This window comes from Palaemon carinicauda, chromosome 37 (genome assembly GCF_036898095.1).
Source record: "Palaemon carinicauda isolate YSFRI2023 chromosome 37, ASM3689809v2, whole genome shotgun sequence".
Lineage (NCBI taxonomy): Eukaryota > Metazoa > Arthropoda > Malacostraca > Decapoda > Palaemonidae > Palaemon > Palaemon carinicauda.
In genome coordinates this window covers 36,342,668-36,360,091 of record NC_090761.1, presented here as the reverse complement: position 1 = coordinate 36,360,091, position 17,424 = coordinate 36,342,668, and the positions used below count along the sequence as shown (strand labels likewise).

The following is a 17,424-nucleotide window of genomic DNA, read 5'->3' as shown; positions in this document are numbered from 1 at the left end:
AGTAGGGTACTATAAGCCCAAGGGGTCCAACAGGGAAAATAGCCCAGTGAGGAAAGGAAATAGAATAGTGTACCCTCAAGCAAGAGAACTCTAATCGCAGACAGTAGAAGACCGTGATAAAGAGGGTATGGCGCTACCCAAAACAAGAGAACAATGTTGTGATTGTAGAGTGTCTTTCTCCTAGAAGAGCTGCTTACCATACCAGGCAAGTTGCACAGTATAGTTAGACTGAAAAGGTGAGGCTGACGAAATGAGAAGGACACTAAAGGTTTAGACAAGGAATAGGATATGTAACGCAGGTGTTTTTTATGACATAGTTGTGTTAAAGGTTAGTTTTCAGATGAAGTGGAAAAGCTGCATGTGGTATATATGGGTCCAAAGAAAGTTTATAATAGAATTTGGAGAAGGAAGGAGTGGTCGATTTTGTGCGAGAAGAGTCTGAGGCTGGAGTGTGTCATGTCTCCTCGACTGTGTAATATCTTAATAAAACGAAAGATGTAAGATTTCATGTGTAGGAAATTGCATGTGGAGAGTTATAGAATAAGATAAGGAATTGTAGATAGATTGTGGAATTGGGGATGTTCACAGATAAAGTATTGTATGGGGATAGTGAGGATAAGCTGCAGAAACTCGTGAAATAGTTTAGAAGGTTTATAAAATGAATAAAAAATTGTTTGTAAATTCGAAAAAAGTAGTGATATGCTGGAGATTAGGAAACTGGAAAATATGATAATTAAGGTTATTGATCTACGAAAAAATAGATTTTATTATCGATATGGGTTTTTGGGAATGATAATTATGGATGATGGTCGAATAGAATAATAGGTAACACAGAAATGTTGAATCCGAGGAAGGCAGAAGAATGCTTGCAAAAGATTATGAGGAGAATTTAACTGTCTGTGGAAGGTAAGATAAATAAAGGGATTACTGAGCTCACTCTCGTGCAGGGAAGTATTTGAGGAATGTTGAAATATATTAAGTAAAGAAAGTTGATGATATTATGATGAAGCTTTTGTATTGTAAACGTGACTGAAGAAACAATTACGCTGATAAAACTGGAAATAAGTTAGGGTGCTAAGATTTTTACTGCGGGAAAAAAGATGGATCAATCATGTTTTGAGATAATTTGACCATGTGGAAAGAAACAGACGGGAGTGAAAGGATATGTTGTCCGAGGCCTCTCTTTCGGCAGTGGACTATAGTCCATTTCTTTTAACGAGGCAGATTTGCACCGACTCGCAGCAGTGCTCTTTAAGCTCGGAAAAGTTTCCTGATCGCTGATTGGTTAGAATTATCTTGTCCAACCAATCAGCCACCAGAAAACTTTTCCGAGCTAAAAGGGCACCGCTGCGAGTCGGTGCAAATATGCCTCGCTAAAAGAAATGGGCTATAGTATCAGTTGATGATGATGAAAATGAAAATATGTTTGTGTGCTCGCTTGCGTGTGTGTGTATGTACAGTATATATGTATTCTAGCAAGAACCTTAAACAATTCCTAGATGATTTAAAGGTTTAATGTTTGCTCTGATTGATAATAACAATCATAATAATAATGATATTTAATAGTATCGATGATAATCTTAGACAATAGACAAGACTACTGACCTCGGCGACGACCGATGACGACTTTCTGGAGATTATCGAGACGCTGAAATTCGTCAAAATAATACTTCTTCTGTGGCTCCGGAATGGCCGATATTCGCCCATATCTCTGAAGGAAAATATAGATAAAGATTTGTTTAACAAAGCTAAATTAGAAGAAATTGTACATAGATATTTACATACTTATTCATGATTATAGGGCTTAGTGCAAGAACGGCGGTAAGTTATCTCTTTTTTTTTTCACGTTAGCAGTTATGTATACATGTTTATCCAAATCCACATGTTTTTGTATAATTGTTATTTATTTGTTGTATTCTTTCTTTCTAAAGGTAGCCTTACAAATCCAGGTCCTCTCTATGTTTTCTGTATGGCTGATTGTTACTCATAATTGATTTTTTGTTATTGTTTTGTGTAAGAATTTGACTGACAATGTTAACAATAATATCAGTTAATACCTCATCTATATACAAAAGATTAGGTGTTACTTGTCCATCGATAGACACCAGTATTCTGATTTAAGCAGCATTGTGGAGTAATGCGTCCTAAAGAGGCAATGGAATGAGTGATAGATAAAGATTATGATAATATTGCTGGTAGGAACATTAACTATAGTCAATTTCTTTGCACCGACTCGCATCGGTGCCCTTTTAGCTCGGAAAAGTTTCCTGATCGCTGATTGGTTGGACAAGATAATTCTAACCAATCAGCGATCAGGAAACTTTTCCGAGCTTAAATGGCACCGTTGCGAGTCTGTGCAAATCTGCCTCGCTAAAAGAAATGGACTTTAGTATGATGAAGTTTAGTATTGTTACTAAAATTATAACAACAACAATAAAAATTTCTATACAAATAATAACAATACTCTCGTCATATATTTTCTCTCTGTGTAACTCTGCGTATAGGAAAGACAGTCAACAGATGATAAACTTTGGATTTAGGTTTCCTCTTTTTTAGGGAGTAGCCATGTCCCACACATGTTTCTTTCATGCTTGTGCAGTGTAACGTTATTTTCTCTTTTTATCTCTCGCTCTTCACCGCAATGATAAGAAAACCTGTTTAAGTTTGCCTTCGCATTTATTTGTGTTTTTTTAATTTTTGTGCCATTCATGCTCTGAACTGCTTGTTTATAAACTCCTTGTCTTTTGAATAATGGTCACTTGCATTCACCTCGCCTGTCTGCTAAGAAATACCTTGCACAACATGACGTGAAATCACAGGGACTCAAGTCATATCCTTTCGAGAAATTACATTTAAGAATAAAAAGAATCAATTGCTATAGTAATATTTGTGTTTGTAGTTGCAGTAGAATAACCAGTAGCTGTAGTGGTGATGAAGGCTGGAAATTGTTTTGAATTATGTTATTCACAAATTGGAAAAAAAAACATGTGCACTCACGGAGAGAAAGTTATATCAATGATAGCAGTTGCATTCGTTTAAACCGGTGATGTTGTTCATCATAAAATGTGTGGTGGAAGCATTTTTAAATAAAGTCATAAATCGCAGTTATTCATTTTGTTTTTCTTTTTCTTTGTGATAACCTATTGGAAACGTCCCTGCTTGTCAGTCTGCTAGGCAGGAGTTCCAGACCTGCTTAACTCCATAGTTTATATCAGTGTCTGCAACCTCACCATTGCCTGTGAGCTAGGGATAGGGGATTTTGGGGTGCCTCTAAGTTCAACGGCTGAGTCATTAGCAATAATTTCCTAGCCCTCCCTGGTCCTATCTGTGGGCGCTGATGACATGTACAGTATGTATGCTCAGTTTCAAGGACATGGCCTCGTCCCTTGTCTCTGCCATTCATAAAGACCTTTTAAACCTTTAAAAACTTCAAAGTTTCCAAAACATTTAAATGTAAATTAACTGACTTTACGGAGTAAATAAATTGAAACTGAACATGATATACTTCATATGAGAAATTATTTGCATGTCAGCAGTAAGTGCTGTACACCGTACTAGAAAAAGCAAATATTGAATTAACCTCGATACATATACCATGATTGGCAGACTTTTCAGATACGTGCTAATTCCTATTTTTGATTTTATGCAACTGAGAGAGCTTGCGCACCCCTGTGTGCGTGTGAGTTTACGACACTGGCTTTCTTGTTCTTCTCTTTGTTTTTGTCGTATCCATGATTTCTTATAATTCTGTTTTTTTTTTTTTTTTTTTTTATCTTTTTTTTTTCAACTTTAGTTGTTTTAATTTAGTCTCCTATTAACGATTTGCGTTATTTAAGGCAACACTAGTTTATCAACTACTACTACTACTACTACTACTACTACAACTACTACTACTACTACTACTACTACTACTACTACTACTAATAATAATAATAATAATAATAATAATAATAGTTATTGTAGAAACTTAACGCAACTAGCTAAAATGAGGGGTTAGAATAAATTTTGCTGACATCATATTTACTAAGGATTAAAAGAAGGAATTACAAAGAAAGTAGAGAGATTATAGTGATATAACGAAGGCTTATGATTTTATCTTATGGGTTGAATGAAAAAGAGTTTAAGGAAATGAATTCCAGTGAAGAAATAATACATACATATACCAAAGTCACTTCCCCCAATTTTAGGGGGTAGCCGACATCAACAAAGAAACAAAACAAAAAGGGGACCTCTACTCTCTACGTTCCTTCAGCCTAACCAGGGACTTAACCGAGTTCAGCTGGTACTGCTAGGGCGCCACAGCCCACCCTCCCACATTATCCACCACAGATGAAGCTTCATAATGCTGAATCCCCTACTGCTGCTACCTCTGCGGTCATCTAAGGCACCGGAGGAAGCAGCAGGGCCTACCGGAACTGCGTCACAATCGCTCGCCATTCATTCCTATTTCTAGCACGCTCTCTTGCCTCTCTCACATCTATCCTCCTATCACCCAGAGCTTTCTTCACACCATCCATCCACCCAAACCTTGGCCTTCCTCTTGTACTTCTCCCTTCAACTCTTGCATTCATCACCTTCTTTAGCAGACAACCATTTTCCATTCTCTCAACATGGCCAAACCACCTCAACACATTCATATCCACTCTAGCCGCTAACTCATTTCTTACACCCGTTCTCTCCCTCACCACTTCGTTCCTAACCCTATCTACTCGAGATACACCAGCCATACTCCTTAGACACTTCATCTCAAACACATTCAATTTCTGTCTCTCCATCACTTTCATTCCCCACAACTCCGATCCATACATCACAGTTGGTACAATCACTTTTTCATATAGAACTCTCTTTACATTCATGCCCAACCCTCTATTTTTTACTACTCCCTTAACTGCCCCCAACACTTTGCAACCTTCATTCCCTCTCTGACGTACATCTGCTTCCACTCCACCATTTGCTGCAACAACAGACCCCAAGTGCTTAAACTGATCCACCTCCTCAAGTAACTCTCCATTCAACATGACATTCAACCTTGCACCACCTTCCCTTCTCGTACATCTCATAACCTTACTCTTACCCACATTAACTCTCAACTTCCTTCTCTCACACACCCTTCCAAATTCTGTCACTAGTCGGTCAAGCTTCTCTTCTGTGTTTGCTACCAGTACAGTATCATCCGCAAACAACAACTGATTTACCTCCCATTCATGGTCATTCTCGCCTACCAGTTTTAATCCTCGTCCAAGCACTCGAGCATTCACCTCTCTCACCTCTCCATCAACATACAAGTTAAACAACCACGGCGACATCACACATCCCTGTCTCAGCACCACTCTCACCGGAAACCAATCACTCACTTCATTTCCTATTCTAACACATGCTTTACTACCTTTGTAGAAACTTTTCACTGCTTGCAACAACCTTCCACCAACTCCATATAACCTCATCACATTCCACATTGCTTCCCTATCAACTCTATCATATGCTTTCTCCAGATCCATAAACGCAACATACACCTCCTTACCTTTTGCTAAATATTTCTTGTATATCTGCCTAACTGTAAAAATTTGATTCATACAACCCCTACCTCTTCTAAAACCACCCTGTACTTCCAAGATTGCATTCTCTGTTTTATCCTTAATCCTATTAATCATTACTCTACCATACACTTTTCCAACTACACTCAACAAACTAATACCTCTTGAATTACAACACTCATGCACATCTCCCTTACCCTTATATAGTGGTACAATACATGCACAAACCCAATCTACTGGTACCATTGACAACACAAAACACATATTAAACAATCTCACCAACCATTCAAGTACAGTCACACCCCCTTCCTTCAACATCTCAGCTTTCACACCATCCATACCAGATGCTTTTCCTACTCTCGTTTCATCTATTGCTCTCCTCACTTCCTCTATTGTAATCTCTCTCTCATTCTCATCTCCCATCACTGGCACCTCAACACCTGGAACAGAAATTATATCTGCCTCCCTATTATCCTCAACATTCAGCAAACTTTCATAATATTCCGCCCACCTTTTCCTTGCCTCCTCTCCTTTTAACAACCTTCCATTTCCATCTTTCACTGTCTCTTTAATTCTTGTGCCAGCCTTCCTTACTCTCTTCACTTCTTTCCAAAACTTCTTCTTATTCTCTTCATATGACTGACCCAATCCCTGACCCCACCTCAGGTCAGCTGCCCTCTTTGCCTCACGTACCTTGCGCTTTACTTCCACATTTTTCTCTCTATATTTTTCATACTTCTCTATACTATTACTCTGCAGCCATTCTTCAAAAGCCCTCTTTTTCTCTTCCACTTTTACCTTCACTCCTTCATTCCACCATTCACTGCCCTTCCTCATGCTGCCTCCAACAACCTTCTTGCCACATACATCACTTGCAATCCCAACAAAACTTTCTTTTGCTAACTTCCACTCCTTCTCTAAATTACCAGTTTCTCTTACTCTCACCTCGTCATATGCCATTTTCAACCTTTCCTGATATATACTTTTTACCCCCGGTTTTATTAGCTCTTCAACCCTCACTAGCTCCCTTTTACATCCACCTACTCTATTCCCCCACTCTTTTGCTACAACTAATTTTCCTTCCACCAAAAAATTATCAGACATACCATTAGCCATACCCCTAAACATGTGCACGTCTTTCAAACTTCCAAACATTCTAATGTAGCAGCGATATTATTATTATTATTATTATTATTATTATTATTATTATTATTATTATTATTATTAAATGCTAAGCTACAACCCTAGTTGGAAAAGCAGGAGGCTATAAGCCCAGGGGCCCCAACAGGGAAAATAACCCAGTGAGGAAAGGAAACAAGGAAAAATAAAATATTTAAAGAATAGTAATAACATTGAAATAAATATTTTCAATATAGACTATAAAAACTTTAACAAAACAAGAGGAAGAGAAACTAAATAGAACAGTGTGCTCGAGTGTACCCTCAAGCAAGAGAACTCTAACCCAAGACAGTGGAAGACCATGGTACAGAGGCTATGGCACTACCAAAGACTAGAGAACAATGGTTTGATTTTGGAGTGTCCTTAGCCAAGAAGTGCTGCTTACCATAGCTAAAGAGCCTAGACCATCCTTTTTCGATTTGCAGAAATTAGCACACACAAAATTTCTCATTATTTAATTTTTAATCCAGGAGGTCAATTAGGCTTTATATTTTTCAATATAAGGTTAAATTTATAAATATTCTATATCCATAAGATCCAAAAAGGGAGGAAATGCTGCACATGAGTTCTGTTTGCAAGCGTGTGAGTACAAAAACTAAACACTGTAATATTGTGAGATTTAGTGTGCTGAAATATAGAATATCTATAAATTAACTCAATCATTGAAACTATCTACCTTCGTATATTACATTTATTTCAGCTGTATTACATCTGTATAACGTGAAAAAGAGAATGTATCCAGGCATATCCAGGATATTTTCTTTTAAAATTTTTAAAAATAAAACGTGTTATTTCATGTTATTCAATACAGACCTTGAAGTGATGGCTAAGTAATGACTGGCCAGAAGCATGGAGACAAAAGACTTATACAAATATTTCTCAGGTCGAATCACAATCTTTAGATTTTCATTTTCATATTTTCGGGAAAAGTCGTTTGGAATATTTTTTCCTAAATTTTATCGTAGTTGATTGTTAATACTAGCCCCCCCCCCCCCCCCAAAAAAAAAAAAAAAAAAAAAAAAAAAGTAGTTTAGAATTTGCTGTGAAATGCATAATAAAATGATCAAATTTAGAACAATTATCTTGAAACATTAATCGATATCATTACTGATGAGGCATGGCCACTCACCTAAACTCAGACAATCATTAATTTTTACAAATACGTTTTGTATTGTCTTTCTGAATTCTTACCTTCTTAATAATGTAATAGAGATGTAAGAATAGACAATATTTTCTTCCTCAACCATGAGTTTATTATGTTATGAAGTAATTTAGAAAAAAACTGCTTCAAACTACTAAGGATGTCTTATCATGACCCTTGAACTTTCAAAATTAATCTTTCAATGGAATTATAACTTATTCAGTTTCATGCCTCACCATGTAATGAAAGAATGCCTATCCGGAAACAAGTTATGGAATGGAAAAAATAAACACGACGGGAAACTAGCGGGAAGCCCCACTTGTCTATGAGTATTTTTTTGTTATCATTCATATATTCTTGATATTGTTCTCTACAACGAGTCACATTAGACTTTCGTAAAACTATACGTACTGATGCTCTTGAACATGTGAAAAAAATTGAAGTGTCTTTAGTATAAAAAGTTAGATTGCTGTTTGGGAAAATACAAAGCAAAATAATAAAAAGTTAAAGTCAGGTTAAAAGAATAGCATGAGGGACTCTTCAGTTGACATTTTTAATGGACAGGTAGTCAATCAAACTTCCAATTCGTGCTCCCTCTAATGGTAGTTATTTTTCATGGGAATATGATAATGCATCATTGAGAAATATTTGTTATTGATAAAGTGAAAATTAGAAATGGACGATAGACGTATTACAGGGACGCATGAAGCCTTTATTGGCTTATTTTTCTCCCCCTAATCCAAATTGGTCTATCCTTACCTAAATATAACATAGTTGCCTTTCAGCAGGGACTCCTAAAAGAACAATTGGATGTCTTTACCAAAAGATGTCTTTACTGGAAGGGGAGAGAGAGAGAGAGAGAGAGAGAGAGAGAGAGAGAGAGAGAGAGAGAGAGAGAGAGAGAGAGAGAGAGAGAGAGAGAGAGAGAGTTGATGTGGGGAGGGAATTATATACCCTTTTAATTAAGGCCAAGAAAAAAATTCATTGGTGGATGGCAGTAGGAAAATTGCTCAAAATTTTGCTTCAGAAAATTTATTCTTCCTTAAATGTTGACGAACTTTGGTTCTAGATTAGAAAAATAAGCCTACAAAGTTTTCCTAACTTTAATCGTCTTAAATAAAGCATAGTTCTCGTGAAGCTAAATATTGATATTTCCCGCATTATTTATCGTATTGATTGATTCTGAATTAAGTATAAGGTTTTTTATCTCCATAAACATACGATCTGTAAGTCCTTTTTACAAAGCAAATTACAGTTCCTGTTTTATCTTAACTTTTTACTTGGATTAGTTTAAGTTTTTCTTCTTAAGTAAATTCCTTCAATACACAACCACAATTAATATTTTCCCCATAGGATATTGAAGAATGTTTTATGTGTGTGTTATAATATGGAAATAGAATATCAAAATAGTGAAGGATATGCTTCCGAAGTCACTTTTTTTGTTGAACACTAACCTCGTTTCTCTTGACATTCCAAGGCTTCTATCCTTCAAGTTCGCTTAATTTATTTCTCCCTAGCCTACTTCGTTAACGAGGTTGAGTATTGAACCGAGAACTATCTCTTAACGAGTCCCAAAACAGACCAAATGTCGCTAGGCAACAGAAATCAGCAGTACCAACCTTGCAGTTTGTCCAGACGGTCAGCGTTAGATAAAAACTACCGGTATAATGTTTTTTTGCGTTCCCGTTTTCTGATGAGTAGTATATTTTGGTATTAATATCTCAATTATTATTATAAATAATATTATGGAGATTATTTTTTCTCGTTTCATTATTATAATCAAATCGAGTTTTATCATTATTATTACAATTGTTACAATTATGTCTATTTTTGTCTTTTTTGTTATTTTCATATTTCTGGGATTTAGGTTAACCTAAATTCTTTATATCATGAATATTATAATGATTATTACTGCTGCTGTTCCTTTTGTTATAAGTATTATTATAGTGATTATTACTATATTTGTTGTGGTTGTTGATGTTGTACCTTTTTTGTTTTCCTATAATCTAATTCCTCCCCTCTTGGTGCTATCGTAAATCATCTTCTCCCTCGCTTCCGTCACCGCCCCCTTTCATATTGTTTCATGACCCCTTCATAAACTATACCACATATCTCATCCATCATGATATTTGATATGGATAGAATCTCTCTTTATAACGCCTAACTGATAATGCTTTTGTATTTACTATCAAGCTCTCTTCTTAGGTTCAGTCACACCATTTTTATTAGTTTCCCTATTCACTTTTTTAAATTTTACTTCATTATATTTTCTCAGTAGACATGTGGTTATGGTCTAAAAAAAAAAACACGATAATTACAGTAATTGTAATAATAACAACTACAATTACACTGCTAATTATTACGATGCCCTCTATCATTAAATTTTATATTGTGACTTTTGAAAGCAGCCCAGATATATGCTAAAAAGATCTAACAAGATAAATTAATTGTGCTTCATTTATATAATCACTAAGAACGAGTTATTGTTAGCCTTGATGATATTTTCTACTTGAATATGATTTATTTAGGTAAAACAAAAATTTTACTTATAAATTTGACAGACAAGTAATACTTCTAAAATATTACTTGGATACTCTTGGAGACAGATCAGGAAGTCAGCATATTTTTTTTTTCTGCGGGGACTTTTAAGCAAATAATTCTTAGCTAAAAGAACATCAATCAATTTTAATAGCTTAAAAGTAGAGAAGTGCCTGATTTATCATACAACTATCGCGAATAAGCTATAAATGCGGGAGGTTTGTATTGTGTACTTAAAAAAGAGGATTTTTTTAGTTGCCACATGAATATAAAGTGTAAAGCTTGGAGTAAAGAAATGCATGATTTATGACACTAGTATTACTTTGATAGCTTAAAATACTCTGCTAGAATAAAAAAAGGTTCATTAATGAGATGTTTTCTGTTTTTGCTTTTGGTGTCGAATTTTCCTGTAAGACACAATAGGGAACTTGAACATAAGAACGCTTGTGAAAGAAAAGAATTTTTCTTTCGTAGTGTTACTACTACCACAACTACTTCTACTACTACTAAAGTTTTATTAAGTATTAATACCTATGGCGTGGTGAGGGTTGCACATCATTATCTCCACAGCACTCTCTAACACTCTGTCTCTAGACACAGCAATCTCTGCCCCTCGGTCTCCAGACACAACACTCTCTGACCCTCTGTCTCCAGGCACAGCCCTCTCTTGCCTTTTTTTTTCTCCAGACACAGCACTCTCTGACCTTCTGTCTGTCTCCAGGCACAGCACTCTCTAACTTTCTTTCTCCAGACATTACTCTCTGACCCTTTGACTCCAGACACACCACTCTCTGACCCTTTGTCTCCAGGCACACCTCTTCCTGGCCTTTTTTTTTGTTTGTAGACACAGTACTCTGTGACCCTCTATCTCCAGACACAGCTCTCTGACCTTCTGTCTCCAGGCACAGCACTCTCTTGCCTTTTTTTCTCCAGACACAGCACTCTCTGACCTTCTGTCTGTCTCCAGGCACAGCACTCTCTAACTTTCTTTCTCCAGACATTACTCTCTGACCCTTTGACTCCAGACACACCACTCTCTGACCCTCTGTCTCCAGGCACACCTCTTCCTGGCCTTTTTTTGTTTGTAGACACAGTACTCTGTGACCCTCTGTCTCCAGACACAGCTCTCTGACCTTCTGTCTCCAGGCACAGCACTCTCTTGCCTTTTTTTTTCTCCAGACACAGCACTCTCTGACCTTCTGTCTGTCTCCAGGCACAGCACTCTCTAACTTTCTTTCTCCAGACATTACTCTCTGACCCTTTGACTCCAGACACACCACTCTCTGACCCTCTGTCTCCAGGCACACCTCTTCCTGGCCTTTTTTTGTTTGTAGACACAGTACTCTGTGACCCTCTGTCTCCAGACACAGGTCTCTGACCTTCTGTCTCCAGATACAGTACTCTCTGACCCTCTGTCTCCAGGCACAATACTCTCTCACATTCTATCTCTAGACACTGCACTCTCTGACCCTCTGACACAGCACTTTTTGACCCTCTGTCTCTCTCGGTACTCTCTGAACCTCTATCTCCAGACACAGCACTCTCTGACCCTCTTTTTCTAGACACAGCACTCTCCAGGCACAATGCTTTTTATCTTCTTTCTCCAGATGCAACACACTCTGATCCTATATCTAGAAACAGCACTCTCTCGCCCTTTGTTTCCAGACACAGTACCCTCTCACCCTCTGTCAGCAGGCATAGCACTCTCTAACCCTCTGTCTCCATGCACAACTGTTTTTGTCCTTCTTTCTCAAGACACAGCACTCTCTGACCCTCTGTCTTCACGCCCCGCACTCTCTGACCTTCTGTCTCCAGATACAGCACGCTTTTACCTTTTGTCTCTCGGCACAGCACTCTTTGACTAAATTTCTCCAGACTCTACACTCTCTGACTCTCTGTCACTAAACACAGCACTCCCTGACCATGTCTCCAGGCACAGTACTCTCTGACCCTCTGTCTCCAGACATCTCTTGTTATAACCACTGTCTTTCAAGTCTTTGACATTTCTCCAGACTTCACACTCTCTGACCCTCTGTCACTAAACACAGCACTCCCTGACCATGTCTCCAGGCACAGTACTCTCCGACCCTCTGACTCCAGACAGATCTTGTTATAACTTCTGCCTTCCAAGTCCTTCATTTAGTATTAATATGTCTCCCTTCACAGAAATGGAATAGCTTAGAAGGGTTTTTCAAATTTTTTTTTCCCTCTTTTTATAGATCCACGCAGATTATTTTTTTTAGGAATTCGACTATCTTCCATTCTTCATAGATATTTTATCCACATAAAAAAAAAAAGTATTATGAAGGTTAAAAAGTACTCACAGAGACTCCCTGGATTGCCCCGTTTTGTCCATGAGCAGTAGTATAAATCCTGGGTTGCTGGTCTATCACGCGGTGAACAGTTGGATAGTATGCCATTCCTCTGTCGTAGTCTCTGTCCCATTGTTTATAACTAACTCCTGTAAGACCAGAAACTCGATTAGCTAGAAAAGTATATGCTGTGAACCCAATGAGTATGAGAGACATACGGAACTTGTAATAAAGCAATTTTCAGGAACTTGGCTACAGAGATACATTTTAATGGCTTAGTTAAGTTGAATTTGCACAGATTACATGAGGTATAAAACCTCAAGGCATTTTACTGCATCATCAACAAAGTAGACCTCTGGAATCTCATTGTATTGTTTACTTCGAATATGTGTAATAAAACAATATTATTACCGTGTAATTAGAAGAATTACAGCAGCATCCTTGATAAGATCAGACCAATAAATACTTCCAACTTCATTTATTCAGATTTTAAAAAGACATATATAGAGCTCTTTTTTAGTGAACAGTAAATGCATTTTTATTATTATTATTATTATATATATATATATATATATATATATATATATATATATATATATATATATATATATATATATATATATAGAGAGAGAGAGAGAGAGAGAGAGAGAGAGAGAGAGAGAGAGAGAGAGAGAGAGAGAGAGAGAGAGAGATGAATATATTATATATATATATATATATATATATATATATATGAATATAAATATATATATATATACATACATACATACACATACACACACACACACATATATATATATATATATATGTGTATGTATATATATATATATATATATATATATATATATATATATATATATATATATATATATATATATGTGTGTATGTATATAAAAAGAAATTTCTTCCAACAGTTACAGTATTCGAAATAGATAAATTGTGCCTAAGGTATTATTATTTCAAGTAATATATATATAATATACACCATTCGCCTGAAATATATTTGCAAACTAAATTGATTCATCCTTGCGCATGAACTAAACCTTGTGATGATTTTCCTCTTTTTTTACATTTTCTTAAAATTGCAACGAAATGTTAATTCACGAGAAAATTGCATGGTACCATAATACCTTATATGATTCCCTGGGTCACGAGAAGGTGACCTTGATAGATATTCATGAGAGAATTTAGATGTTTGCAACAATCTGCAACAGACGTTTAATTCCTATTTTCTGTCTTGCAACCCTCTATCAGATGGAACAGTTCAGGGACAGAGCACAGGGTCCGCATAGCGCAAGGTCTGAGATTCGATCCCTGCCCAAGGCTCGACATAAATACCACGGAAGATAGGGTAACAATTCCAGCTTATCTCCAGAGACTTTCTGGGTAAATTCTTTCAAAAGAAATGCCCCTGGCTGGCGATCTGTCGGACTTGGGTTCGACTCGCGTAACCACACCATCCTTGTGAGCTAATGATGGGGGTTGTGGGGGACCCTTTAAGTCTACCTCCTGAATACTAGCTAACCATTGTCTGGCCTTCCCTGGTCCCGGATGAAGAGGAGCTTTGGCACTGATCGTATATATATATATATATATATATATATATATATATATATATATATATATATATATATATATATATATATATATATATATATATATATATATATATATATACCGCTAGAGACTTATAGGGTCTTTGACTGGCCAGACAGTACTACATTGGATCCTTCTCTCTGGTTACGGTTCACTTTCCCACACACATCGAATAGTCTAGCTTATTCTTTACAGAATCTCCTCTGCCCTCATACACCTGACAACATCGAGATTACCAAACGATTCTTCTTCACCCAAGGGGTTAACTACTGCACTGTAATTGTTTAGTGGCTACTTTCCTTTTGCTAAGTGTAGAAAAGACTCTATAGCTATGGTAAGCAGCCCTTCTTGGAGAAGGACACTCCAAAATCAAACCCTTGTTCTCTAATCTTGGGTAGTGCTATAGCCTCTGTACCATGGTCTTCCACTGTCTTAGGTTAGAATTATCTTGCTTGAGGGTACACTCGGGCACACTATTCTATCTTATTTCTCTTCCTCTTGTTTTGTTAAAGTTTTTATAGTTTATCTACGAAATATTTATTTTAATAGTGTTACTCATCTTAAAATATTTTATTTTTCCTTATTTCCTTTCCTCACAAGGCTATTTTCGCTGTTGGAGTCCCTGGGCTTATAGCATTCTGCTTTTCCAATTAGGGTTGTAGCATAGCAAATAATAAGGATAATGATTACATATATATATATATATATATATATATATATATATATATAAATATATATATATATATATATATATATATATATATATATGCATATATATATATATATATATATATATATATATATATGCATATATATATATATGCATATATATATATGTATATATATATATATATATATATATATATATATATATATATATATATATATAGACATATACTGTTTATATATGTCTATATATATGTATATATATAAATATATAGGCTATACACACACACACACACACACACACACATATATATATATATATATATATATATATATATATATATATATATATATATATATATATATATATATATAGTCAGTCTATGAGGCATTGTTCTGCTAGGGTATTGTCACTGTCCCTTGCCTCTGTCATTCATGAGTGGCCTTTAAAACACCTTTAAAGAGTAAAAAAGGTCATTGTTGAAAATCATACAAATATAAAAGGAATAAGTATTTGAGCCGCTGATCCGAGGAAAACCAGACTACCCTCTTTAAAGCTGAAACACCTGTGATTTACTAAATGAAGCATTTGCTAGACGTTTCGGTCATCGTCAGTTTGATTTATATGGTGGAGATTATGATTAATATTTATGTTATTTGTTGTGAGCGGGACAGCTCTCATTTTAGAGGTTTTCAATTCACCATGAAATTATCACCTCTTGGTTCCATTTGACTTATTTTTTTAAAGCTAGAGAACATTCATCATCAGGTTTTATTTTTTACTTGATCCTAAATTTTGCAATTAGACCTACCAACGAAAACATAAACAATTATTTCTAGCAGTTAAAGCATTCTCTCGTGTTTGGTTGCAATAAACTCAAAGTTTCCTTAAGTAGTTGCGTTTATTGTTTGGTTTCTACGTTGTTGTTCTTTTTTTTTTCATTAGGAAAGATGAGAAGGGTTGATGTCGAGGTATACTGTACAAACCGTATCATCTAGCCTTTATCTATTCTGTATTTTTATATTCGACTTCTAGGTAATGAAACTGTTTGCAACATTTGTAACTCCTTCTAAACCGAACTAATCTTATATTTAGTTGGGTGACAGTTTTGTAAATTATTGAAAGAAAATAATACTTTTATTTTTAAAGCTCTTGCCTATTTCTTGTAACCTAAGTCTAGAAGAAATAATGCATACAGATTATTATTATTATTATTATTATTATTATTATTATTATTATTAAGCTACAACTCTAGTTGGAAAAGCAGGATGCTATAAGCCCAGGCCTCCAACAGGGAAAATAGCCCAGTGAGGAATGGAAACAAGGAAAAATAAAATACAGTATTTTAAGAACAGTGACAACATTAAAATACATATCTATTTAAACTATAAAAGCTTTCACAAAACAAGTGGAAGGGAAATAAGATAGAATAGTGTGCCCGAGTGTACCCTCAAGCAAGAGAACTCTAAGCCAAGACAATAGAAGACCATGGTACAGAGGCTATGGCACTATCCAAGACTAGAGAACAATGATTTCATTTTGGAGTGTCCTTCTCTTAGAAGAGCTGCTTACCATAGCTAAAGAGTTTCTTCTGCCTTTTCCAAGAGGAATTTGGCCACTGAAGAATTATAGTGCAGGAACCCCTTGGGTGGAGAAGAATTGTTTGGTGTTGTCAGTTGTATGAGGAATAATGAAAATATGGAAAGAATAGGCCAGACTATTCGGTGTGTGCGTAAGCAAAGGGAAAATGAACCGTAACCAGAGAGAAGGATCCAATGCAGTACTGTCTGGCCAGTCAAAGTACCCCATAACTCTCTAGCAATAGTATCTCAGCGGGTGGTTGGTGCTCTGGCCAACCTACTACGTATTTATAGTCTTTTATATTTATGAATGCTCCAATTGATGTGTTTCCGTACAACTGCATATACATGAGTATTTAGATACACAAGCCAACATGCAAGTAAAATGTCTGAAATTTTGCGCATTACAGCTTAGAAAAACAAGGCTATATAGGTGGCATCAATAACCTCGCTTCATAAATTATTGAAAACTCCACCATTGAATTACGATGACGAAGATTAAAAAGCAGTAGGAATGACCTTGAATTGTGCCAACAATATTAGCAGATAGATCTGCTATCCGTTTTGACTCTTCAATATTTCACATTCAAGTGAATGGTTCTAAACCTAGTCATTCTCTTCCAGCCTTTGCCGTTGAAAAGCAGATATTGAAGACGATACCGCTTCAGTCAAATGCGATTACAGTTGGATACATTCCTATTTTTTTTTAATGTACCTCCTCTTGAGCTTTACCTGAGTTTAAAGATCTAGAATTTTCAGCAATCAAACTGTGATGCAATAAAGCTATAAATCATAGACACTATTAGGATAACTAACGAATTCTTGGTGGATTTCTCAAATTACTAAATATTCGTAAAAATATGTGTAGAGTCTGTAC

The 17,424-nt window shown here is 35.9% G+C and overlaps 1 protein-coding gene across 1 annotated transcript in view; it reads right to left on the bottom strand.

Annotated features, from left to right (window-relative positions):
• LOC137629067 (uncharacterized) overlaps positions 1-17,424 on the bottom strand; it is a 33,442-nt gene that overhangs the window by 10,877 nt on the left and 5,141 nt on the right. The window contains exons 2-3 of the mRNA XM_068360335.1: positions 12,717-12,853; positions 1,606-1,711 (exon numbers count right to left, since the gene is read on the bottom strand). Coding sequence (XP_068216436.1) covers positions 1,606-1,711; positions 12,717-12,853 — 243 coding nt within the window. The remainder of the gene's footprint in view (positions 1-1,605; positions 1,712-12,716; positions 12,854-17,424) is intronic.